General features: G+C 41.8%; 1 protein-coding gene across 1 annotated transcript in view; it reads left to right on the top strand.

Moving 5' to 3' along the window:
- Tnik (TRAF2 and NCK interacting kinase) overlaps positions 1–26,552 on the top strand; it is a 402,475-nt gene that overhangs the window by 230,267 nt on the left and 145,656 nt on the right. Inside the window, exons 3-4 of the mRNA XM_013016154.1 lie at positions 9,654–9,710; positions 26,069–26,194. Coding sequence (XP_012871608.1) covers positions 9,654–9,710; positions 26,069–26,194 — 183 coding nt within the window. The remainder of the gene's footprint in view (positions 1–9,653; positions 9,711–26,068; positions 26,195–26,552) is intronic.

The raw sequence follows: 26,552 nt of genomic DNA, 5'->3' as shown, positions 1-26,552 counted from the left end.
ACACACACACACACACACACACACACACACACACACACACACACCCCAATGAATTCTTCCTTTACTATTAATTTATTCTAATTTTTAAAAATGAAAGAGTTGATGTACAATACAACTTCTTGTATTTCTAACGGGTATTTCCTGAACCTGAAAATACAAAGCATCAATTTTGTGTTTGTCAGTACTGGGATGTGAACTTAGAACCTCTCACTTGGCTCATGGCTGGTGCTCTACCACTTGAGCTATACTCCTAATGCCAGCTTTTTGCTGATTAGAGATGAATGGTGAGGATTTGTCTGCCTGGGTTGGCTTTGAACCATTGACTTTAGGCTTGGCCTCCTGACTAGCTGGGATTACAGGTGTGAGCCACTGGAGCCTGGTCCTATGTACCTTTAACGCCTCTTTCTGGACTATTGGATTCCATAGAATATGAAAACCTTGCTCAGTCATCCACAATAGAAAAACCAAACAACCACTGGAAACCCCAAATAACATTAACTTTTGTAAGTTTAAAAAAAAATCTCAGTAATGGATATTTTAACACCAGGATGTTAAAATGGATTCTAAATGTGTTGTTCACCTTTTGTCTCCTGAAGAAAAAGAAAATCACCCCATGTTTCTTCCTTGTCTCTTTGAACCAAAGTAGATTATAATAACCTTCATCCTGGGTTAAGAGCCACACTGCTAAGCGCCATTTCCCAGTAGTTACCCCCAACCAGGGGACAGATAAGGGTAATGTGCTGGTGTGTTGAGGAGGAGTAGAGTGTCCTGGGAGACCTTGAGCTGTCTCCCCCTCCCCCTGTCCTTTGAGCCCCATTTACAGTGGATTTAATGTCCCTAGAAATATGTGTACATCTCACAAATGACTATGGTCTCCTTGGAGCAGGAGTTAAACAGGAGCCTGTACAAATCTTTTGATTTTGTGCTTTTTGGGGGGAGGAGGGGGAAGGAGGGTCCTGGGATAGATTCTTGGCTTCAGGCCTCGCCCATGAGACTGGTTCTGCTGCTTTCTGAGCTCCTCACCCTTGTCACTACTGTCACCTCAGCTGTGTGAGCCATTCCTGGGTACAGACACTAGGCTCCCTGCCACAGAATCTGCATGCATTAACCATTGTCTGCTACAAATGGGGTGGATTTGCTTCCTTGAAGCATCCATTTTGATTGATAAGTGAGCCACGCTGGCATCAGAGACTTGAGGAGACCTAGATTCCAACAGAGAAACCCAAATGGCTTCTTGTTTCTCTCCCTCCTGTCTGTCAGAGTGTCTCAGCCACCCTCTCCCCCAGTGGCTGGCCTAGGACACCATCTGTACTGTGTCAGGCAGAGAAAGTTCCAGTAAGTACTGTCAAGGCAGAGAGCCCTTGTGTGGTGACTGCCCTAGGTCAGGACTTGGCTTTATCTTTGCCTGAAGGCTTGATGGTTGCACCCTAGTTTCTACATACATACTGATCAGGGCAGTGTTTTGTTTTTTGCCAGTCCAGAGGCTCGAACGCTGGGCCTGGATGCTCTCTGAGCTTGTATGCTCAAGGCTAGCAATCATCTATCACTTGAACACAGCTTCATTTCCAGCTTTTTGTGGTTAATTGGGGAATAAGAGTCTCACAGACTTTCCTGCCCAGGCAAGCTTTGAACAGTGATCCTTAGATCTCAGCCTCCTGAGTGGCTAGGATGATAAGCATGAGCCACTGGCGCCTGGCTCTGAGCAGGGGAGTTTTAAGCAACTAGTGACAGATGCGTGAGGCCTGGAAGCACAGATGCATTGCCAACTATATTCTGTAGACATCATATTCCTTATTCTGCAGGATCTTCTGAATCTTTTCATCAAGTCCTCTTGTCTCCCTCTCTGACCCAAGTCCTGTGTTATCAAAGGAAGGTTGCATTCCTAAAGCTGTCCAGATTGGCATCTTAACCAAACTTTAATCTTAACAGGGAATAGAAATGGGAGTTCACCTTTGCCCTCGCATCACAGCTCTGAAAAAAAGCTAAAACCAATTTCTAGTTTTCCTGTGATCTGTAGAGAAGGGAAAAGGAAATTGGCTTCTCTATGGAGTTTTAAAAGGACTTACCTTCATCTTCTACCTTCTTATTTGTGAGCAAAATGATTGTAAACTCTGCTCACAGTCTCCTGCAATCTCTGTGACAAGACAAAAATGGGTGGGTGGGGGAGCAGCAGGGTTAAAGGGAAATGATGCAATCATGGAATACTTGGTCTAAGCACCTGAAGGCAATCTTTAAATCTCACTCTTTCATTCAATCTGTTATTTAGCAAATATTTACTGAGTTCCTTCTGTGCCTTGCAGCGTAGGAGGCCTGGGAGAGCTTTGTATTCAATCTATTCCCAAGTCTTACTGATTTGGCTGTGTGTGTGTGTGTGTGTGTGTGTGTCTGTGTGTGTGTGTGTGTGTGTGTGTGTGACTGGGAATTGAACTCTGGGCCTTGCACTTGCTAGGCAAATGTTCTACCATTTGAGCCCCTCATGTCCAGTTCTTTTGCTTTCCATTTCTTTTTCAGAAAGGGTTTCATGCTTTGGCCCAGGCTGGCCTCACCCCCTAATCCTCCTACCTCTGCCTCCTAAGTAGTTGGGATGTTAGGCATGAGTCACCATGCCAACTTTGATTTGGCATTCTATGTAGCTCATCTACTCTATTTATCACTTCCATACTCGTCCAAGTCACCATCACCTTGCAGGACCTTGGGAACTAAGCTGTTTCCACCGAGGGACCAGGTTGAGAGATGTTGGTTGATATAATATGAGATGGAGGAATTCTGGGCATCATCACGGATCTAGGAAGCACCAGCCATCATTACATGCTCTACCCCTGATTTCGTTTCTTAATCTTTTATTTTCTTAGCCAGGGCTTGACTTTAGGTCTCACACTTGTGCTCTCCTACATGTGCTATGACGTCAGGCCTTTTATTTCCCTTTTCTGTTGATGGGAATAGAATCAGGGCCTCATTCATGCCAGGCAAGTGCCCTACCACCAACTCAGCATCTGCAGCCCCTCCGATTGATTGCTTTATTTTCCTGGCTTGGGAATAAGACATTTGAAAACCACCCCACGTGGGCTGTGACGAGTGGGTCAGAATAGATGTTGTGCAAACACAAAGGTAAGTGTGTTCATTCACCACTAGCTCTCGGCTAATTCAAAGCAGAATGAGCCACTCTACCTGCGTGTGACCTGGGACAAACTGGGGAGATGAGGAGGTGGGGGAGCCATCTGTGTTTTCAACAGCCTCCATTTTTCTTCTGAGCGTGGCTGGAAACAAATGTGTTTCAGTGACCTAGAAATGAAAGCACTCTCTCAGGCGAGCCTCAGGCCAGCAGCTCCAAAGCACTCTTGCTGTTCCTTAGAAAATAATAGCAATAACAGAGGTGAGGCTCCCATGGCTGGCTCTTTCAGACAGCCTTGTTCTTCTCTTGCATTCATTTTCAGGAGAAAAGGAAAGGGCTGCCATGCTGTTGTACTTGAGGGAGCTGGATGCTTACCTGGGTGTTGAATTCTTTCATGTAGAACAAGACTCCACATCCTTCTTTGCTGATTCAAAGTGAGGGAGGATAAAGGAAGCAGGGAGAAGAGTTGGATTTGTGAGTGTGTGTGACCCACTGTCTTCCCCCCAAAACTGATGATCTCCTGTCCCTCTTTCTCCCCCTTCTGCTATTCTTATTTTCTTCTCGTTGACAAGTTGGTATGCTCTAGGACATTATGTGACACTAGGCTTTGGATCCCTTTTATTTTCCCATATTAAATCTGTGTACTCATTTTTTTTAATGCTGATTATTTCACAAGGGGAGAAAAAAAACCTTAGTTCATTATTTTCTTAAGAAATGATTCCACAGCTGCAATCTGACATTTTCCAATTTTTGTGGAGAATACGTTTTGTCTCTCTTCAGTGGCTTTATTTTTTCCTTTCAATAGAAATTTAATTTTTAGTATTAGTTGAACATGCATTTTAGATTCAAATTTAGATGATGTCTGCCTTTGAATAATTTATTTTTCTTATAAGGGAAATGAATTAAAATTAGGCTTACCGCCAGTAGCGCATGCCTCTATTCTTAGCTATGCAGAAGGCTGAGATCCAGAAGAATGAAGTTCAAAGCCAGCCAGGGCTGAAAAGTCTTTGAGACTCAAATTAGCTAGCAGAAATGAGGGCTGGAAGGGTAGGATCAAGTGGTAGAGTATCAGCCAAGGAAGTTCAAGTCCCTGAGTTCAAACTCTAAAACTGCCCCTCTCACAAAAAAGAAAGGATCATAGCCAGGTGCCGGTGGCTCACGCCTGTAATCCTAGCTACTCAGGAGGCTGAGATCTGAGGATCATGGTTCAAAGCCAGCCCGGGCAGGAAAGTCCATGAGACTCTTATCTCCACCAGAAAACCAGAAGTGGTGCTGTGGCTCAAGTGGTAGAGTGCTTGCCTTGAGCTGAAGAGTGCAGGGATAGCATCCAAGTCCAGAGTTCAAGCCCCACGACCGACCAAAAAAAAAAAAAAAAAGGATCAATTAGTTGTAAATAGCCCTGCCCTGGGACCACCCTGCATCTTGTATATATATTTATCTAATTTGGGGAGGGGAAGGGGAATAACAAAGTGCTGAAACAAGGGCATAGAATGCCCATTGCAGCAATGAGACTTACAAGACACTATGTTGGAAACGAATTTTACAACTTCTTGGGGGGGATGGGGGAAGTGAAGAAGGTGGAGGAGGGAAGAAAGGTACTCATTGCCTTACTCAGGTGACTGTTACCCCTCTGTGCAGCATCTTTACAATAAAAATATATATTCAATTAAAAACTTTTAAAGGGGGAAACAAAACAGATTGTACAAGTTAGTCTTTTCATTACTATGTACCCCAGCCCTCTTAAGGATATTAATAACCAAATAGTTTATTGTGCTCTTTAAAACTTTTTATATAGATTATCCCTTTGAACCAGACATTGTTAGAAGGATTATATCTGTATGATGAAGAAAGATGATCAAATTCGGTTCTGTGTCATGTAATTTAACTACTCATTGATTAAAGTGTATTTTACAAGAATTACTGGTAACAATAATGACATTGTTATGAGGAATAATATGTTTTGATACTTTTTAAAAGCAGAACTATATACTAGCATCTTGGTATGTACTAATGAATTGACTATTGATTAAAAAAGAAAGGAAAGGGGCTGGGAAGGTGGCTCAGTGGTAGAGTGCTTGCCTTGCATGCCTGAGGCCCCTGGGCTCAATTCCTCAGCACCACATAAGCAAAAAGAAAAAAGCCGGAAGTGGTACTGTGGCTCAAGTGGTAGAGCGCTCGCCTTGAGCTGAAGAGCTGAGGGACAGCACCCAGGCCCAGAGTTCAGGCCTCACGACCAGACCCAAAAAAGAAAAAAAAAAGGAAAGGAAAGAAATAGAGAATTTGTGCAAAAGTGACATAGGTGGCAAACTAAACACATTATATACCAAAATGTCTCATTTCAGAGGGAAAATTTATTGTTTTCCAAACTGATAGCTTTACTACTACCAACTGTTAGGGAAGTAACTTATAATCAGGCTCTCTGTGAGTAGGGTATCTCGCAATCTTCCCTTGTGTTATAAACCACCAAACATCAAGTGAGTTTTAACAAGTCCATAGTGAGGCTTTGTAATTCCGGAGCTGGCCAGCAGATGTGGGCGGCCTGGGATGAGCTCTCCTTAGCTCCTTTCCACAAGTAGAGAATTGTGAGGTAAACTTAGGAGGTCCATTGCTAGTTCAGTTCTATTTTTATAAAAACTGCCTCTCTCTTTAACCATGGCTTTGCCTTGTTTGAGTTTTTTTAATTACTATTCTCTTTAAATAGTTGAACAAAAGAGGTGACCATTCAACATGTCAGTTTATGAGTACAATGCATCTTCATCAGTGTTACGCCTTGCATCGTTTTCCTCCATCCCTGCCAATCCCACCCATTCTTTCAGCTTCATAGGATATGCATTAGCTCTTCTCCTCCCCTGACCCTTCCCTCTCTTCATTCATGTACTCCTTGCCTTGTGTTTGTAGTGATCTCATGGTCAGCTGATCCCTTGAAGTTCCCTTATGGTTTTTCCTTCATTTGGATCCTAACTGAGCTTGATACCCTCTGGTGATACACAAGGCAGTGCGTGCTAGGCAGGGTTCTTCATTCCCTCCCTCACCTGACCCTCCAAGTTTGACAGCCCAGCCACCATCTGCTCCAGAACATGGGCACACCCATTTCTGGTACTGAGCCCTCTTTCACCTGTAGGATTTTATTTCAGCCCAAAATGATATGAAAAGGAGCATTACTCATTCATCTACCAGCCTCCAAGAAATGTGATTTCACCTTAGACATGCCATTTAAAGTGGAGGAAAGCAAGGCTGATTTTTTTCCCTGCATTTAAAGTGGCTACAGTAGTAACAAATAAAGCAGAAACATCACATTCCCTAACTTAAAAAGAAATAACATCACTCTATGTTATTGATTTCCAACTAAGAGCTGCCCAGTGCCTTGCATTTGAAATGTCACATAGGTCGCTTTCCCCCTGTCTCTTCTCCAGCCTTGGGCCAGCACTTGTGTGTAAGCTGCCTCTACTCAGCCCTTTCTTGCTATTCTTTAGGAGTTGGGGTGCCCTGCTAATAAATTATTGGTGCAAAGAAGATGCAGTGATTCTTAAGGAGCTTAAGTTTTTGAGGAAAATCTGACTGTGTGCCTTAGGCAAGAGGCCTCTGATCCCTAGGCTCCCTACAATAATGGGACCGGAACAGGTCTGTTGGTAGTACAGGGACAAGGAGTGGTTCACAGGAAGATACCAGAGAAGTGACACTTCAGAAGAATCTAGAAAGGACAAAGTTATTGTGAAGTCACCACGACAAAGTCTGTCATTACACTTAGAGAACTGCAAACAGATTGGTTTCGAAGCAAGTGAGAGCCTAAGCAAGCTAGTGTGGCAGACAGGAGGTTCCTTTAAGCCACATGCAGAAGCTGCTATGATCCAGCTCTGTGGTTCTACTGCAAGAGTTTCATGGCAGATCAAACCACATGATCTACCATAGATGACATCAAACCAGCCCTTTGTATTTGTCTGCAGTTCTCCTCTTCTCTTTCACCTCTTTAGTAGAGAAACAGCACTGTGTGAGATATGACTTAGGGCTTTCTTTTAAAGCAAGCTATTGTTTCCTTTATCATTGACTTACCAGAACCTCCATGGAGGTCATTCAGTGTGTATCAGTAGAGGGCGCTGTTGCGACTTCTTTCTTGTATGAGGTTGACTGTTGGCGTCTTTGGCCCTGGGTAAGACTAGCACGAAGCTCTTCATCAGTCACTTGAGAAGCTGAATTTCCACATGCTCTTTGGGATGGAAGGAGTTAGTGGCAATGATTCCCTTTTTTTCCATCCACAGAGTACAGTCTCCATATGTTTTGTGTACAGAGGAAGGAGAGGCGAGATGAATCTGATGGTTACAGTCACAGCCTGTATGAACACCAGGCCTCTGGGATTCTGGTTCAAGGCTCTTTGCTAGCTCCTTCCCCTGAATTCCCAAAAGTTGAGAAAAGTTTGAGGGGGGCTGTGGCCATGTGAGATTGCTGATTTAATGTGATTTATTATCTCCTCCTTGGTACTCCTATACCCAGAGAGGAGGAAAGAAAGGGAACAGGATAGGGATGCAAAGAAGAAGGTGGTACTATTAGATCCAGACCACAGAGAGTTTAAAAGCTGAGATATAGGAGACAGAACCAACAAGCAGAGTAGGCAAAAAATTAAAGGGCAAGCACAGGAGTGGGGGATGATTAGTGTCAAAGGAAAAAAAAGTATCAGAGAAAGGTGAAACATTCAACACCATAAATGTATAGCATCCCACAATTACAAAATTGGCCCAGGTAAGCTAGTACACTTTCCTAGTGTCCAGCTGTTAGAGCTAAATCACACAAAACCTGTGTGATTTTTCCCAACCACAAGTGCTAGCAACATCCTCTTTCCTGCTGTTGGTCATTTCTACCCATGCCCCTCTGTCTGTGGTATGCACTCATCAGTTCTAGAAGTGCAGTAAGTACCTCAAGGAATGGATGGTCTTTGCCTTCAGGAAACAATGTGGCAGGGTGGACCACACTGAAAATCAGCCACGAGCAGAGAAGACAGAGAGTCACAGGAAAGAAGCTGGCATTTGCCAGCTGCTGACATGTGCCAGGCCCAATCACCCCTACATACCTGAGTTAGATCTTCTTGTCTCCGTTTCTCAAATGAGGAAACAGAGGCTGAAAGGTTAAAAGATACGTTGAAGGTTCTGCAGTTGGAATGTTGAGCCCTGCTGTGCTAGGAGCTCTAACAGACCATCTGATTGACACACAGACTAAACATCCAAAATGGCTTTGACTCCCCGTATCCAAAATGCTTCAACATCCCAACCTGAGTACCAGTATAATGCTACCCCCACGTAGACAATCTGCCACCTGACATTGTCTGACAGGTTAATCAATATCCAGGCATACTAAAATTACTCTATAAAATGATCTCCACACTATGTCTAATATGCATAGGAAACATAAATAGATTTTGTGTTTAGACTTGGGTCTCATCTCCAAGATATCTCATTATGGATATGCACATATTAAAAAATGTAAAAAACATCCAAAATCGGAAATACTTTTAAGTCTCAAGATGTCCTGATAAGGGATATTCAATTTGTAGATGATAAAATGCATTTGAGAGTAGTATGAAGCCATGCATTTAGAACTGATGAGATGATCTTTGCTGTTGTCTGGAAGTCTGATATAAACAGTAAGTTTTCTCAAGAGAAAACTGAGATCACTCCTTCAACAGACTGCTTTGTGTTTGCTGGTTCCAAAACCCAAAGATGCCCATTTGGGAAAACGGTAGCTATCACTCAGCTTTGTCTCCCTATCTGCCTTTGATCGACCAACATTGCATTTCAGGTCCTCTTTTAACATAAAGGTCAATCAATCATTCACAAATGAATGATGTCAGAATTATATCTACTTGATTGGTTTCTGTGTATGAGAATCATTCTGACCAGTAGTGGCTCACACCTGTAATCCTTGCTACTCAGGAGGCTGAGATCTGAGGATTGAGGCTCAAAGCCAGCCGAGGCAGGAAAGTCTATGAGATTCCTATTTCCAGTTAACCACTCAAAATCTGGAAGAAGAGCTGTGGCTTGGGGATAGTACCTAGCCCCAGAGCTAGCACAAAAAAAAATTAAAAATCAAAGAAACTAAAGTTTCTTCACTTCCTATTTTCTGACAGAGCTATTTCTGTCTCTTCTATCTAGGCCTGGGTCTTGTTCCACATAAATTGAGCTCTTCCATAAGCTCTCATCTAGCTAATGCCTTGGAGAGGAGGAGAGCCAAATTGTTCAGCATTGCATTTTTTCATTTAAATTGATAGCCCCTGTGAAAATAACTCTGCTTGATTAAGTGATTGGAAAGTTTCTCTCCGTGTGTGTGTCTGTCTGTCTGTCTGTCTGTGTGTGTGTGTGTCTGTGTGTGTCTCTGTCTGCCTGTCTGCCTGTCTGCCTGCCTGCCTGTCTGTCTGTCTGTCTGTCTGTCTGTCTGTCTCCCCCATTGATATGCTATAACTCAATGTAGGCAGTTGTTGTTTTTATGGTTGGAACTAAATCCTGATACTGCTCATCAGAACTAAATCTTTGCAATTTTTTTTTTCTCGTTTCAGGGTCGTCATGTTAAAACAGGCCAGCTTGCAGCCATTAAGGTCATGGATGTGACAGGGGTAATGTATCTTTATCTTCTCATCTCAATTCTTATGGATTGGTAGCAAAGACATTAGTCATCGAAAAAAGTGACTTTCCTGGGGGAAACAAAATCCTTCCTAAACGTGAAAGATCTTTCCCTACTTGGGCTTCTTTGCGTATGTAACTGCTGGCCAAGGAGACTGTACATAAATCACTCTCATTAAATCCAGGACCTCTACACTGCCTTGGGCAGTTAGAATGAATTATGTGCGCTCATAATTTGCATACACATAAGCATGGGTATTTGCATATGAATAAAGAACAAGAATTTCAAGGTATTAGAAGAATAATACTCAGATTACACAGGAAAGATGAGTCTGAATGGGCTCCCCAAAGGTCTGCCTAATGCTGGGGTCCACGGAGTTTAGATAGGTCCAAAATGCTAAGTGTTTTCCAAAACAAAATATTTGTGACCAAATCACATAACCACAAACTATCATTATTATTATTACAGAACCATAATGAACCCTGTTTCTGCCTGGGTGATCAAAAGCAATCTAAGGAATAGACTTTATGTAAAATGCAATCTAATGCTTTCAATCCTTTTTGCTAGATCTATTTAAAATACTTTAATGCCTTTTCAAGAGTACAAAGCAAAAATCAGACTTGAAAGGATTCACTGGACATCAAAAGCGTGCTAATAATTCCCTATTGTCCTGGGAATTTTTTTAACTAAGATGTCTGTCTGCTCTACATGAAAGATAAAAGGTAAGAGTCTTCATTTAGTCCCAAAATGGAGGCCTCGGTATAAACATAGGATAAAGAAGGAAACAAAATGCAGGGGGGGAGGGTGTGGCTTCAAGTGGTAGAGCACCTACCTGCCTACCAAGGGAAAAGTCCTGATTTCAAACCCATGCACTGCAAAAATTTTTAAAAACGTTAATTAAAAAAATTAGTGGTAGAGTGCTTGCCTAGCATGCATGAAGCCCTGGGTTCAATTCCTCAGTACCACATAAACAGAAAAAGCTGGAAGTGGTGCTATGGCCCAAGTGGTAGAGTACTAGCGTTGAGCAAAAGAAGCTCAGGGACAGTGCCCCCCCCTGCCAAAAAAAATTAAAACCCACAACTAAGAAAAACCATACAAGCTGAGCACCAGTGGCTCATGCCTGTAATCCTAGCTACTCAGGAGACTGAGTTCTGAGGATCACAGTTCAAAGCCAACCTGGGCAAGGAAAGTCCCTGAGACTCTTGTCTCCAGTAAACCACCAGAAAACCGAAGTGGAGCTGTGGCTCAAGTGATGAGTCCTAGCCTTGAGCCGAAGAGCTCAAGAACAGCACCCAGGCCCAGAATTCAAGCCCAATGACCAACAAAAAAAAAAAAAAGAGAGAGAGAGAAAAAAGAAAAACATGCAATATAAATATATATTACATGGTAGTTTCCTACCATGATAACATGTCACTGATTTTCACTGGTACCACACATTTATTGTTGATATGAATTCCTTGTCAAAGTATATTCAAGTGGCTGAGTATGGTAGCTCATGCCTGTAATCCCTGCTACTCCAAAAACAGAAATTGGGAGGATCACAGTTTGAGGTCAATCCAGGCAAAATCCTTTCTCAATAAATAATCCAGGAATGATGGTGTATGTCTTACAACCTCAGATACTATGTGCATAAGTAGAAGAATCACAATCTGAGGCCAGCCCTGGCCAAAAATGCAAGACTTTATAAAAAAAATGAATAAATCCAAAAGCTTAAGGGTATAGCTCAAGTGATAGAATGCCTGCCTAATAAATAAAAGGCCCTGAGCACAAACCCTAGGATCACACACAGAAAAACTATACTCAAGGGCTGGGAAGGTGGCTCAGTGGTAGAACGCTTGCCTTGCATGCCTGAGGCCCTGGGTTCGATTCCTCAGCACCACATAAGCAAAAAGAAAAAAGCCGGAAGTGGTGCTGTGGTTCAAGTGGTAGAGCGCTCGCCTTGAGCTGAAGAGCTGAGGGACAGTGTCCAGGCCCAGAGTTCAGGCCCCACGACCAGACCCTCCCCCCCAAAAAAAAAACTATACTCAAGAAGTTAAATATAACCAGTAAAGGTAAAAGCTTAAATTAATAAAAGTAAAAACTCTGTCTCTATGTGTTTATCACCACTTGGATGAAGTTCTAGGGTTTATTTTTACTTTAAGACAGTATTTTAGAGGTTACATTATGTCAGATATTGTAAAACAGATCAATTATTTAATCTCAAGGCAGTTCAGTAACACAGCAGGCCATGTGGACTATGAAACTGCATGTGGTTTATGTTAATTAGGTTAACTTCTGCTTCTTAAAACAGAGGATTAAGCATGATAGAAGTGTCTTGTTCTCTCATGTTAAAAGGAATCTTAAAGATGATGGTGTGAGGAAATGTGGCAATTTGGTAAAGGATAATTGTATCATTTTGTTCAGTAATTTTAATAGCCTTTCTACTTGAGCTCACTTCATGGCTCAAAGTGGTTGTTGGATTTCTGTTTATCACATTCTACATAACAACCCTTCTCCCATAAAAGGGATGTGAGTGAGCAGAAAGACACAGAAGAAATATTCCCAGAGAGATCTGTTTTCTTTGTGTACATCATTATTTCTGCTTTCATTGGGCCTATCTAGCTGCAAGGGAGTCTGGGCAATGCCCCCCTGTTTATTCTGACAAGTTTTCCAGTTAAAAATACAGGGTCTACAAGTTAGATATGAAATAAGAATGGTGAATTAGCAGGGTCTGACACAAAAACCTGATACTGTTAACATCTATACAGAGACCTGTGATAGACATGTGACTCTTTTATAAGGCCCTAAGCTCAGAACAAGTAGAATTTCCTTTTCTATTCTGCTGAGGTCACACTGCTGTGTTTTTCTTGGATTGAATCAGATTTCTACATAATGAGATGCACTTGGCAATTTTACAACTAATGGTTATGGATGCAGTCCAAGACATTCATACTGTACATTAAATTCTGCTGTGTGATTCTCCAGAACTCAGGTTGAGTTGCATTGACATCATTTATCTTAGGTCATAAAGTTGTTTGTTGACACACAAAGTTGGACTTGAAAGCACTAAATAGCACTCTCCTAGTTTCTGGGTTCTGCTGAAGCGTTAGGAGTACTTCAGGAAACCATTCTTTTGATTGTCTAACATCAAAAAGAGAGTTATTTTCCCAGAGTGTGTATTTTCAGGGTAAGGAGTGTCAGTTTAACCTTTCTAAATCAGGTTTCATTGGGCAACTAAGACATATGAAAAATTAGTTAAGTGTTATTTTCTCCATTCTCTAAAGCTGCTACACAGGTAAAGCCATTGTACATGTAAATGTCAACCCATTAGGACAATGGAGAGGATGCATTGTAGTATTGGGGAATCCCTGTCCAGATGGGCTGGATAAGTACCTGTGATTTAGTCATGTGACCCTTCACAAAGGTGAACATGGGTGCATATCCAGAAATCTTTTCTTATTTCCATGGTGACTGATCAGCTGACCATTGTATCTTGTCTTACACATCACAGTCAATGTAAGATTTCCTTGTGAATTCATGCGTTGCCTCTAGTAAACAGTCTCTTCCACTCTGCCACATTGCCTTTGGTATACGATGGAATGTTTCGGATGCTTCTCACCAATTATTATAATTGTGCTCATTATAGCTGCTCTGTTAAAAACTGACATGAATTCTCAAAAGTCATCTTTGTTGATTGTTTGCACTGACCTATGATGAAGTTTCCACAGTTTATGATAATGAAATTGATGAGACCACAAGCTTGAGATTATGATTTTTAAATTACCAGTTTTATTCTCTATCACTTCCTTTTTATGGAAAACAGCCACAGAGAAAACCAGATACAATGGCTGTATCTTTCCAGTTTTAGAGCTGAGACATTCTTCCAAATTTCCTAACTTTGGCATCAGAACTACTGCTCATGCTCAGACTCGAAGTTCTTTTAGGTCCCCAAGTCATCCTGGAAGGTGTCCCATTTTATTGCTTAGTAGGGTTCCATCCTTACCAGACTGTGTTCTCTAGATTTTGTCTACAATTGCCAAGTATTTCTCACAGTGAACTATACAGCCTCAATAGACTGTCAGGGCTTATGGGAGGCTCATAAGATAAGAAGATTATCAGGGCTGCAGCAGGGTTTCAGAGCATAGCCTCTCCGAATCTCCTATTTCTACAAGATCTCCAAGAAGCCCCACATATACCAAAGTTAGAGGCCCACTTTTCTTGAGCTTTGTAGTTACTCTATTTTGGCTATGGGGTAAGAAGAAACTATGATTCTTTGATAACCTAGGTGATCCCCATTATAATTTATAAACATTCCTGATGGAGAAAAAAAAATGACACCCTGACGTGCATATGGGACTTAGTAAAACCATCTCCTTCACGATGATGGACTGAGATTATTCAGTGTAATTTTGGTTTTAAGTCTCTCCTTGGTACTTATACTCAAATTGATGAAGCCGGAAGGGGAATGCACTGGCTTGTTTTTATTAAACAAATGAACACTCATAAAATTAAGTAAGATCTAGGAAGTCCTTTGGTATGATGAGAATTTTTTCCTTGTCCATCTCTTGGCTCAGCTTTTTGTCCCACCAATAGATCCATGTTCTAATGACTTCATTGTTGTGAGACCCAGCAGAGGACCGGTGAGTGTAAGCCTCAGTTAATCTACTTCAGTCATGAACCAGTCCTGAACCTGCCTGTGATTCTCTCCAGGCAAGTTTGAGTTGGGTGCTTGGCTCTGGATTTCACCATAGGGACTGAGAGTTGGGGACAGTTGATTCCTCAAAAGAAAACCCGAGAACTATAGAAAAATAGGAAGGATGCTGCATGGGCAAAAACAGGAGAGTTCTATTAATATATCATATCATTAGAGAAAATGTGTTCAACACTGATTTGGTCCTTCAGTACCATTGTAGTTATAATTTTTATATTCAAAGCCAAAAATAACCACAGTGGTAACTACCATTAATGGAGGGAAATACTATATATATGCCATAACTTCTCCAAATACTTTGTATGCAATAATTTCATTGATCTCAATAATCTACAAAACAGGTCCATTACTTCTCCCATCTGAGAAATAGGAAAGCCAAACATATTAAACATGTTGCCATTAAATGATAGAATATTTCAGCCTGAGAAGAACCCATCCTTTAAATTTCTCCTTTTAACCTTATTGCTAAAGGTCTCCACCAAATATGGAATGTTTTGTGTTTACTTAGGTGTGATTTTGTGTTCACTGATAAATTCAACAATCATCTACTGAACACCAACTTTTATGGCAGGCACTGAACATTCTAAGTTAACATAAGCCTGATCCTTGGAGAGGAGAGCTCATAAGAACATAATCCTGCCCTAATATTTCTAAGCAAAACTTGTGCCTTTGTGGTAAGGTTTTAAAAGTCTTAAGTAGGGTAACTTACCAGGTTTGATGGGGGCAGACATCACTGGTTGAACCCAGAGGACAAGGAGTGGGGGAAAGACATGAATGGCAGAGGAGACAAGATGGATGGAGACACAAAGGCTGGGGTATTGTGTTCTAAAAAGTGCATCATTTAGTTTTGATGTTAAAAAGTTCCAAGAAGGGATTGATAGAAGACTAAGGTGAACAAATCAGGGGCCAGGGCATGAAGATATTGTATACTATGACAGGAGTTTACAAGGTTTGCAAATATGTTTGCCTTTCCAATATGCCATGTTGATGAAATAGACTTAGGAAGACCTAAAAAAAAAAAGATACAGGGAGTTGTGCTTTCCTTTTTTAAGTCCTCACTATGTTCCCCAAACACTGCTAAAGCTAGTGCTGCAGCCAAAGGTCAAAGAGATAGCATAATGTGTTTTGCCTGTGAGAAGAATCCTTTGGAAACCCTGCTTCATGGAGATCTTGCTTATGTCTGCTACATCTTGGTAGGTGAAGCCTACAATTTGTCTCCATCTCTTTGGGGATGGGAGTGGCTTTCTCCCAGGAGCCTCTGGCAGAGGTCTTTGCCCATGTTGAAGAGCTCAGTAAATATTCCTGAAACTGGTTCCTCTCTCCCAAAGGGACACCATTCTATGCATTGATCTGTGGTATAACCCATAACATTATTAATAACAATAAAGGTCCCTGACCAAAATAAAAATGGCTCACTCTGATAATTTATGTGCCAGGCACTACTGTTCTTAATACCTGATATATATTCACTTATTTAATCTTTCCAACAACTCCCATTAAGGAAATCATATTACTCTACGCATTTTACAAATGAGCAATTAAAAGCATGAAAAGTCTTAAATTGCCCAGGCCCAACAGATACTGTATGAAAGAGAATTCAGATCCACATTTCTCACCACCATCTTGAAGATGGAAAGGTATCGCCCGAGTATGGCCTTCGCATTCAGGTGGAAGTGGGTTCGTATCCCACTCCTGTCCTTACTGGTTGGGCCCTTCAACACATTTCTTAATTCATAGAAATTTGATCACCCATCTAACAGATAAGCAAAGTGAGGCCAAAATTAAATATAATATCTAGTATTTACATCCTTAAGGCATAGCAACTGTCACTGATGGAAACAGTGGTCTTGGAGAGTGCATAGAAATCCTGTAGTCATCTATGGATGCTGACCTGCCCGATAAGCCAAATGCCACACTGGTGTTAGGTAATTGTGAACAGGTATGAAGAGTTTTCAGTGAACTGCCTTCACCTCCTTGGTGCCAGGGTTCTGAGTCTTACCCTGAATACATCAATTCTTAAAGAAGGACCAGAGCAGTAGAACAGAATCCATGAATGACAGCGGGGGTTCCAGCTGAAGGCTGAAATGACAAGGTTCATGTCTGCCTGCCTTCATTCTATTTGAGAATGAAAGTGCTATAGTGATATAGGGACATTAGGACAGATGACGGCACAGTCTTCTACATCAGCCGATGTGGCAGACATATAATAGATAAACAGTGACTTTAATGGGAGGTCCAATTTGCTGTCAAGAGTACAACATATTAAGAGAGAATGTAGGAGAAAACCAACTGAGCTGGGTGGCGGGGAGCTGTTCTCTGATAATGTAGCAGCTACATGCCACCTGCAGCTCCCAGAAGTGCTAGCCCATCCCTCAGAGAGGTTCAGCAAAGCCTTGGGAGGGGGTTCCTTTGTGAGACTTGTCTGCTACATGACTACCATGTGTTTTGCAGTGATGAGAACTTAGACAAAAGACAAATGAATATCTTCATAATGTCCTCCTCCATTTTTGGGGCTATTTGCAATCCCTCAGCTTTGTGTGCTGTACTGGGAAGCTTCTAGAGTTCTATAAATGAACAAGTTGAGCTGTTACACTACACACACCTCAGCCTGTGTCCTTATCTGTCCTTATCAAATGTGTCCTTATCAAATGATGCCTCTTATACGTGTCTGGGTCTCTGTACGCATTCTGCCATGATACACTTCTGGCCTGGACGTAGGGCTTATATGCCAGAGACATTGATTATAAGCAGTGTTTAGGTGCTAGACCTTCATGCTAATAAAGATAAGTGTCCATTTTTATTTTTTTCAAAGTCCTATCTCTTAATTGTTTATAACTTTGTCATCTGTATATACTTAGACAAAGGGATTACAGTCAGTTTACCATCTTAATCCCTCCAACCCCACCCATCATCCCCTCAACAATCATTTTTTGTTTTAAACCCTTTTATGCAACTAGGCATTGTTGGCCCACACTGGCAATCCCAAGTACCCAGGAAGGCTGTGATGATCATGGTTCAGAACAAGCGCAGGCAGACAAATCCAAGAGCTTATCTCTAACCAGCAAAAAGTCAGAAGTGGAGGCATGACTCAAGTGGTAGAGCACCAACCTTGAGCAAAAAAGCTAAGCAACAGCTTAAGGCCCTAAGTCCAAGTCCCAGTACTTGGGGGCGGAGGGAGGGAGGGAGGGAAGACAGGAAAGAAAGAAGGAAGGAAGGAAGGAAAGAAGGAAGGAAGAGAGGAAGGAAGGAAGGAAGGGAGAGAGGGAGGGAGGTTGGTTTACATTAGAATAAATGTAATACATTGATGCCTTTTATTTGGGCACTGCCAAACATTTGATCCAAATTATAGTTCTCTTGGCCCCCTAGTGAGATTTAGAAGCAAGCAGATGAGGAAATTGACAGGCAGAAGCTGAGATGCATGGTATCATTCAAGTCCAGGTCTGCAAGGCAGTTCCTCGGTGCTGGCGCGGAGATGTTCTTTGGCAGACCATCCCTGGTGTCCCAACCCTGTCCACCTCGCATTCCTGCCCATCTCGTGACTTATCTGGACTCTGTCTTGTGACTTTTCTGAACTCTGTCTTGTTAAGCTCTGTGGCTTTTCTGTGGCTTCACTTCTTCCTCAGTGCTCTCTGCTTCCTTCTTAATGTCTTGAAGCTCACCTTCTGTTTTTCCTTTCAGAAAAGGCCTTTCTCATTTAAAGCCTACAGATTTTAATGAGCTCTCCAGCGAGGAATAGGAACTGTGCATTGGCCATCTTGGTAGCCCCTGCAGAGCTGGTGAGAGTAAAAGCTGGTAGACTCTACACAAGACACATGTCAGCACAGAGGCCAGAAAAAAAATGAAAAGAATAACAAAGGCAGCTGAAGATGAAATCCTAGCTGCAGACCACAGAAAATGTGGTAGTTATTTTTTAAAAGAAAAAAAGAAAAGAAAAAGAAAAAGATTGCTTCTGATTCCTATAGCTATTATCTGAATTGTAGTCCAGGATACTGGCAAATATAAGCTACCTCATTTTTCAGGAATCTTAACCAAATGACAATATCACTAAGAAGACTCAAAACTTGTTTACTTTGGGGTCACTTGAATTTGGATCATTTATGTAGTCTGTCCTGGGGCTTGAACTCAGGGCCTGGGCATTATCCTTGAGCTTTTGTGCTCAAGGCTAGTGTTCTATCGCTTATTAGTCACAGTTCTACTGCCAGCTTTCTGGGTGGTTAATTGAAAATAAGACTTTCCTGTCTAGGCTGTCTTTGAACTGCGACTGTCAGATCCCAGTCTCCCTGGGTAGCTAGAATTATAGGCATGAGTCACCAGCACCTGGCTCATTTTACATTTCTTTAATTAATGGCTTTCTCAGGACTTAGGCTTCTTCAGTGCAGGATGAGAAAGATGGACATCAGACTTTGGTCCTCTGCTCCTGTAAGGACCTTGCTTCATTGTAAGAGCAGTCTGACCTAATGATAAAGAAAATCTCTGCAAATGATCCATTCTTTGTAGTTTTAATATTTGAGGGGTTCCACTATTCGATGACCTTTCTGTTCCCTATCTACAAATGAGGATAATGCAGCTTTGTGACCCGCCCCCCAGCATAGGAAGCAGGTTATATCCCCTCCAGCCATAGGGCCTTGGCAAACACAGTTGTTTGGTTTTTTTTTTTACCAGGATCATGATCCCTTCCTTAAACACACATAGTATGCTCTCCCTTTCTCTCACTCTTTCAATGGAGTATTTTAGGTAGCCTTTAGAACTCAGGACAAACTGGGGGCCTAGGGGCTAATTTGATCAGCTTTAACACATACCTCTCATGGAAGTAATTTTCCATGTGATTGTACCATTCTTGGGCATATGCCTTTGTCTCTCACCAGACTGTAGCAAGTTTCATTGGGGTAGAGCTGGAATCTACCATGCCCATAGTTGCATTATTTAGCATTGTACCTGGGATATATACCGGCCCTTAATAAATATTTGTAAAATCAACCAATTTAGCTTAAGGTTAGTATATGCAAGAAGTCTGCTGCTGCCTGCCACTCCCATGCAAAAGTCCTGAGTTCTAGCTATGTTCAATGAAGAAGTGCAGAATTAGACAACTCATTGAATCACTCGGGGCTTGTTAGGGATCTAAAAATGAGGCTCATGGGCTGGGAAGGTGGCTCAGTGGTAGAGTGCCTGACTAGAATGCATGAGACCCTGGGTTTCATTCCTCAGCACCACATAAACAGAAAACGCCGGAAGTGGTACTGTGGCTCAAGTGGTAGAGCGCTAGCCTTGAACTGAAGAGCTCAGAGACAGTGCCCAGGACCAGAGTTCAAGCCTCAGAACTACTTACAATGTGCGCACATGCATGCATGCACACACACACACACACACACACGCATAAATGTGGCTCACAAATACATAAGCACTCTGACAATGATTTTAGGTGATTCATACCTTAATTTTCATTTAATGTTTAATGTATTTTAACATTTAATAAACTGACTTGAACAGACTTCAAACTGCATGTGATATACCAACTTGGAACTTGAAAATAGCCAACTTTGTAATTTGTATGCCACATGAATTCTTCATGCATAGCTTCATATATGCTTCAATATGAAGATCCTGCTGAAATTTCCAGCCAAAGGGTTGAAAAGAACTTTTACTATTTAAACATCGGTTTTCTTCTGTCCTTTGAAACTGATACAAAATCAAAAATTTATGATACTGAAAATAATAGAGTATTTAAAATTTCTAATTTTGAATAGCCTCAACAAATAGCCTCTTGGTTGTTATTGATTGACTATATAAGTAAATATTATTCACTTAAACTAACAAAAAAATAAATGATTTTAAACTAGTATTTGCCTGATACACACTGGTATTTGAAATCAAATTTCTATTAGAAATGGAAATTGGAAGCCAGATACTGGTGGCTCATGCATGTAATCCTGACTACTCAGGAGGCTGAGATCTGAGGATAAAGGTTCAAAGCCAATCTAGGCAGAAAAGTCCATGAGGCTCTTTTATAAACTACCAGAAAACCGGAAGGAGTTCTGTAGCTCAAGTGGTAGAGCGCTAGCCTTGAGCTGAAGAACTATGAACAGTGCCTAGGCCCAGAGTTCAAGCCCCACGACCGACAAAGAGAAATAGAAATTGTGTTACTACAGGCTATTACAGATTATGTGTATGTGCATGCACGCGTACACCAGTACTGGGCCTGGACACTATCCCTTAGTTTTTTCACTCAAGACTGTTGCTGCATCACTACAGCTCTACAGCTCTACTTCCTTTTTACTTTTCTTTCTTTCTTTTCTTTTTTTTTCTTTTGCTAGTTAATTGAAGATAACAGTCTCGTGCATTTTGCTGCCTAGGCTGGCTTCAAACCTCAGTCCTTACATCTCAGCCTCCTAAGCAGTTAGGATCACAGATGTGAGCCACTAGTGCCTGGCCAGAAATAAATTTAAAACCATATTCTAAGAGAAAGTGATGATCACTTAAGACATCTGTGGTGCTTTAAGTGTAAGAATTATCTCCAACTTCCTTACACATACCATCAGTGCTGGAAGGGAAGATGCTATCTAAGGGGACACAAACATCTGCCACGGATCATCACAGGTGAGAAAGATGAAGTGAGGAGACTCTGGCCAATGCCCCGAAGTCTGCACATCTGTAGGCTAGCCACCTAAGCATCTATGCAACGCTTTCCCTCCAGACTTCCTTCTGCCCAGTACTTCGATTGTCATAAGAGTCACATGGTTTTGTTCTTATACCATAGATTGAATGTTAAATGAGGAACAAACTGTAGGTTACAGAAAATAATATTGAATACCTCATTCATTCTATTTTTAAATTCTAGCATACATTAGGCATGTAAAATATATGGCACTACATAGTAAATATACAATTTAAAAATCTTTATCCCTGAAAGTCAGTCATAAACAAATAGTATTGTACGTTTATAAGCTCTTTTAATTAGAGGATCAGAGTCAGGATTTTCTTTACCCCTGGCTTAAGATGTTCCTAAACTCTTTTGATAAACACTTTGGTTTTAGTCCCATAGGTAATTGCCTTTCTGTCTGGGAGTTTTCTGAATAGAATTAGTACTAGTACACTTGCAAGGCAGACAAATCTGGGATCAAAACTGAGCTCTAATGTTGAAGATGAGTAAACTCGAACCTGAGGGAGTTCTTTGACCTTCTGAGACTCCTTCATTTGTATAATTACATCATCAAAAACACTTTTCAAAGAGCCACTTCTAGTGTTACATAAGTTTGTGCGCAAACAGCCCATGGCACACAGTGAACATTTCATGAGACTGGCTTTGACTGACCTGTTGTTTTATGCTATGATTGGGGCCTGAACTCAAGGCATGGGTGCCTTTTTTTGTTCAAGCATGGTGCTTTACCACTTGAGCCACAGCTCAGCTTCCAACTTTTTGCTGGTCAGTTGGAGATAAGAGTTTCTAGGACTTGAGTCGCTAGGATTACAGGTGTGAGCCACCAGAGCCTGCCTTTTTTGGCTGACTTTAATGATCACAGTCCTGAATACATCACTGCCCAATCACTGGCTTGAAAGCATGGCCTGGAGTCTGTCCTTTCTTTGCATTTGGAACCTATTGTATCTGCATGGTTTCTCATCTTCTGGGATGCCACCCTGTTTCTCACATGGCAAAAGGGTTCTCCTCCAGCGAGAGGAGAGGGCCAGCCCCAGTGCATACGTGCTTTTCAAAATTCTGTTAAATTCATTTGGTATTGTTCCATTGGTCAAAACAAGTCACCTGGCTAAGTCCAACTGATAGGAGAAGAGTCATGAACTCTACTTTTTGTTGGGGAACAGCCAAGATATCATGGCCAATTTTAACCCAGTCTATCATAAATATTAACAATAGTAGATTCTCATGTTCTTAAGATTTTAAAAAATTAGCCAGGCACTGGTGGCTCATGCCTGTAATCCTAGCTACTCAGGAGGCTAGGATCTGAGGTTCACAATTCAAAGCCAGCCTGGGCAGTCCATAGGACTCTAATCTCTGGTTAACTACAAGAAAATCAGAAGTGGAGCTGTGGCTCAAAGTAGTAGAGTCCTAGCTTTGAGCAGAAGACCTCAGGGGCAGTACCCAAGCCCTGAGTGAATTCAAGCCCTATAGCCAAAAAAAAATCTTCTTTATCTTTATACTAACATTACATTTAAGCACTTCATCATTCCTAAGTCTTTAGAGGTAGCTTAGGGAGATTTCTTATTCCCTTTGGTAGCTGGAAAGGTCTGACATTCAGAGTTTAAATGTCACGCCTGAAGTTAACATAATGAATCAGACTCGATTTTGGAGTCTCCTGGTGGAAAAATAATAGATCTTCCCAAAATACTGGGTTTGGCTTATTAAGTTAGTCTCTGTTTAAGTTTAAGACAATTTGATCCTAATACTTCATTTTTGAGTAGTCATTAGGCTCTCAATGGATTTGGTCACTGTGCTTAATTCTTAAGATATAGCAATAAGTTCATTTACAAACTAAAGGCTTCCCCTTCTCCTAGTTCAGTCACAGTGGTTGTATTTGTGTTTTTTAAAACACTGTAACTCATCTCCCTTCCTGGACCATAACTTGAGGCTGGGCTGTTTGTAGTTCGATGGAGCCTTTATTTGTATTTCACTGAATCTCTTACTGTCCTCAGAACCCTAGATGACAAATCTGGATGAACAGTAGCCCTGAAGCATTGAGGAATTGCATGCTCAGTTACAAGACCATTGAAGGTCAAGATCAAGGGTATATATTAGAGCTACACAACCATGACCCAGTGTCCCATAACAGTGTTTGAAAAAACCGCAACCGAAACATAAAATTCAAGGGGACTAAACACTCTTGCCCTCCTAGTTTTGTTGTTTATTGATCTTCTTTGTTGAGAAGATTAATAATTATTATTTGGGAATATACCTTATAAGCTTCATATACATCAACTAACCCAGAAACTTAGACACCTAATGTATTTCCTTACATGAAAAAAAACTCAGGTTTCAAAAAAGTGGGTGACTTTCCTGTAATCTTATAGCAAAAAGGGGTGAACTCCAAACTCAGCATGCACCCCACCCGCCCTCGCTCATCTTTCTGACTCCAAACTCAGTGAATGATAAGCTTTTCTTATTGTTATATCTGCCTCAGTTTAACTGTGCCAAGTGATGGAGAATATGCCGACTTCATTTTGAACTTCAGAAGAGATGGTTCAATACTGAATTATGTTATTACTTCACTGTTTCCTAAGTCCTCATTTTCATAATGATATGCTAAGCTTTTATTAAAGCACATCCCGCACCAAACTATCAGAAACTCAGAGGCAGACAGCAAATAGATCCACGCTGCCTTCTCACTAAGCAAGATTATCAGCTGCAGTTGGAAAGTGAGCCATGTACTCCATCACCTCTTGTATTTGCCTTTTATCATTGAAGCAGCTAGCCGCAAATCGTAGGCCGTAGCAACCGTTGGGTTGGTTTCTCCTATTTAGGCTTCCTCAAACTCCATCCACTCATCCTACTCTCCTCTACAGAGGGTTGAAAATAGCTCCTATGCATGCTGATATGGCATTTGAGGTGTGCAGCAGGGATTTTTCAACCAGGTGAAGGTCAGTGAAAGTCATTCTCTTCATAGGACTAGAATGGGGACTGGTGTGGGCATGTCCAGCTAGCAGGCAGGGAAGAACGCATTGGTCAGCAGTATGCTATCCATCCTCCAGCCCAGCCACGAGCCCAGCCCTGTGCCCTTTGACTGTTCCTTATGGTGAAGATCACGTGCATCTCCTTATCCTTAGTTCAGCATCCCAATCGTCTGTTCTATTTTGAGATCACCTAGTCTTCCGTTGAGTGAGACCACGTGATGTGTAACATGTTTTTAGTTCTCCTAAGTTTTCAGATTTCCATTTCCTTCCACTAACTTTGTTTTTGTGTGGCCAGGAAATGTCCACATCTGGGCACTCTGCCTTCTGTTTTTAGCTGATCCTTCTAAGCTCACTAGCATTGCTCTAGGAAGTTGGGCCCTGGGCAAGCTTGCTTCCTTGTATGCACAGGCACTTGGTACTGAGACTGTCCTAGGGAACAACCTAGTGTTTGTGTTGATGTGTTGATGGTAACAATGGATTGTTAGTGGATGGCAGTTCTGGAAATGACCATGATAGACAGACTTAGGGAGCTTGGCAGTTCAGGAAGGGACTCTAGAAGTGAGAGCTGAAGTAGAGAATGGCTTATGATCCATGGAGAGGAGAGGCAGGCAGCACTGCAGTTGGAATGAGTACCTGTGGAAAGCATGAAGGAAAGTGGGGGGCGCACAGCAAGGTTTAGTGGGAGGACTTGACCTTGAGGGAATGACAGCAAGGCATCTCTGGGGAGTGTCAGTTAAACCCAACCAAAAATGATGTGTAGAGCCAGGCACAGTGGTACACACAGGCAGGAGATATGAAGACCATGGTTCAAAGCCAGCCTGGGCAAAAAAGTCCATGAGACTCTTATCTCCAATTAACCAGGAAAAAAAAAAAGCTGAAAATGGAAGTATGGCACAAATGGCAGAGTATCAACCTTAGTGAAAAAGCTAAGGGCCAGCACTAGTCCCTGAGTTCAAGCCCCAGGACTGGGACACCTGCACGTGCATGCACATGCATGCTCACATGCATGCACACACACACACACACACACACACACACACACACACACTGACGTGTGGAAATGATATGAACCAAAGGAGAATGAAAGAAACCATCACACTTGGAAGAATGCTGAAAGCCACTCATGCAATTCCCCTGGGAGGAGGCCCTGTGGCTGAAGGGTACAAAGGGACCGATGGGGACCCAGCTGGATGGTCTTCCTGCTCTTGGTCATGTTGCTCACTGCTGCTTCTAAAACAATGATCACAAGCTAGAAATTTTTGCAGCAGCCTCAAAAGTCAAGCACCATTTTACCATCCAGCTGTGTGTACCCACAAATGGGATGAGATTCAGGGAGACCACACCCCTCACCACCAATACTAGGATTGAGTCTGTGGATTCCCAGCTGAAACTCAGAATGAATGCAGCCTGCAGATCAGGAAAGTAACTCGGTAGGGGAGCCATCTCTCTCTCTGTCCTCACCACATCTCCCCTTTTCTTTTCATGCATGGTGTCCTGAAGGTGATGTGGGTAGTCCTGCTTGGTGAACTTCCTCAGATCTAGAGAACTTCTCCCACTCCCTTTCTGTCTTGACTTTCATCACCTTCAGTCAGACACTTCAATAAAAGGAGACTTCAAAGAAAATGAACCTAGTGAAAATTTAAATCGGAGAGCCCGTGTTTTTCCCTGTGGCTTTCTTCAATCTTTCCTACGGTGGATATGATCTGTGATGGCTGTCTGATACACTGAGTTCCCAGCGGCCTAATGTGGATTTTATCTCCTAGGCTGACTGGCTCGGTCGCCTCCGGGTGAAGGGATGAATTTATTCTCTTGTGCAGACTGCATATTATCTACTGTAGGCCATCCCAGTGGAAGAGCTGTCTAGGCTACCAGTATGCCGTTGGAGGAAGCTTTTTCAGTTTAGTCAGATTTCATAATTATGCTCACCATGGAAGAAAAATACTGAAGAACTTATTCTAGTATAATTGGTACAAAGAATGTTCAAAGAATAGGATTCTAATAACAGTGAGTTTTCATGCAACCTATTTATGGTTCTACTGTAGGATGAAGAGGAAGAAATCAAGCAAGAAATTAACATGTTAAAGAAGTATTCTCATCACCGGAACATTGCTACATACTATGGTGCTTTTATCAAGAAGAACCCTCCAGGCATGGATGACCAGCTCTGGGTACGTGGAACTATTCTGTATTGTTTCTCTAGCAAGAAGAACATTCAATAGCGAATGTTTCTCTATCTCCATGACTAGACTTGATTAGGTAACTTCAGCTTATAATAACAGAAGTTTAGAAACACACAAGAGCTCAACACCATTCCTGACCTAGAAGACTGGGGAAAAAATTTAATTCATAATATTCAGAATGAGTATAGTACTTAAACCTGGCACTCATGAAAAGAGCTGTTGGTACAGCTTCACCCAAGGACTGTTGACATGTGCACACACCTGGGTGCACATGCATACACACACACACAAAAGCTCAGATATACATATGAGCGTGGTGTATAAGCACAGATGTACATATGTGTGT

The sequence above is a fragment of the Dipodomys ordii genome, unplaced genomic scaffold (genome assembly GCF_000151885.1).
Source record: "Dipodomys ordii isolate 6190 unplaced genomic scaffold, Dord_2.0 Scaffold30, whole genome shotgun sequence".
Taxonomy (NCBI): domain Eukaryota; kingdom Metazoa; phylum Chordata; class Mammalia; order Rodentia; family Heteromyidae; genus Dipodomys; species Dipodomys ordii.
The sequence above is the reverse complement of the archived record's forward strand: the minus strand, read 5'-3'. Positions and strand labels throughout refer to the sequence as shown.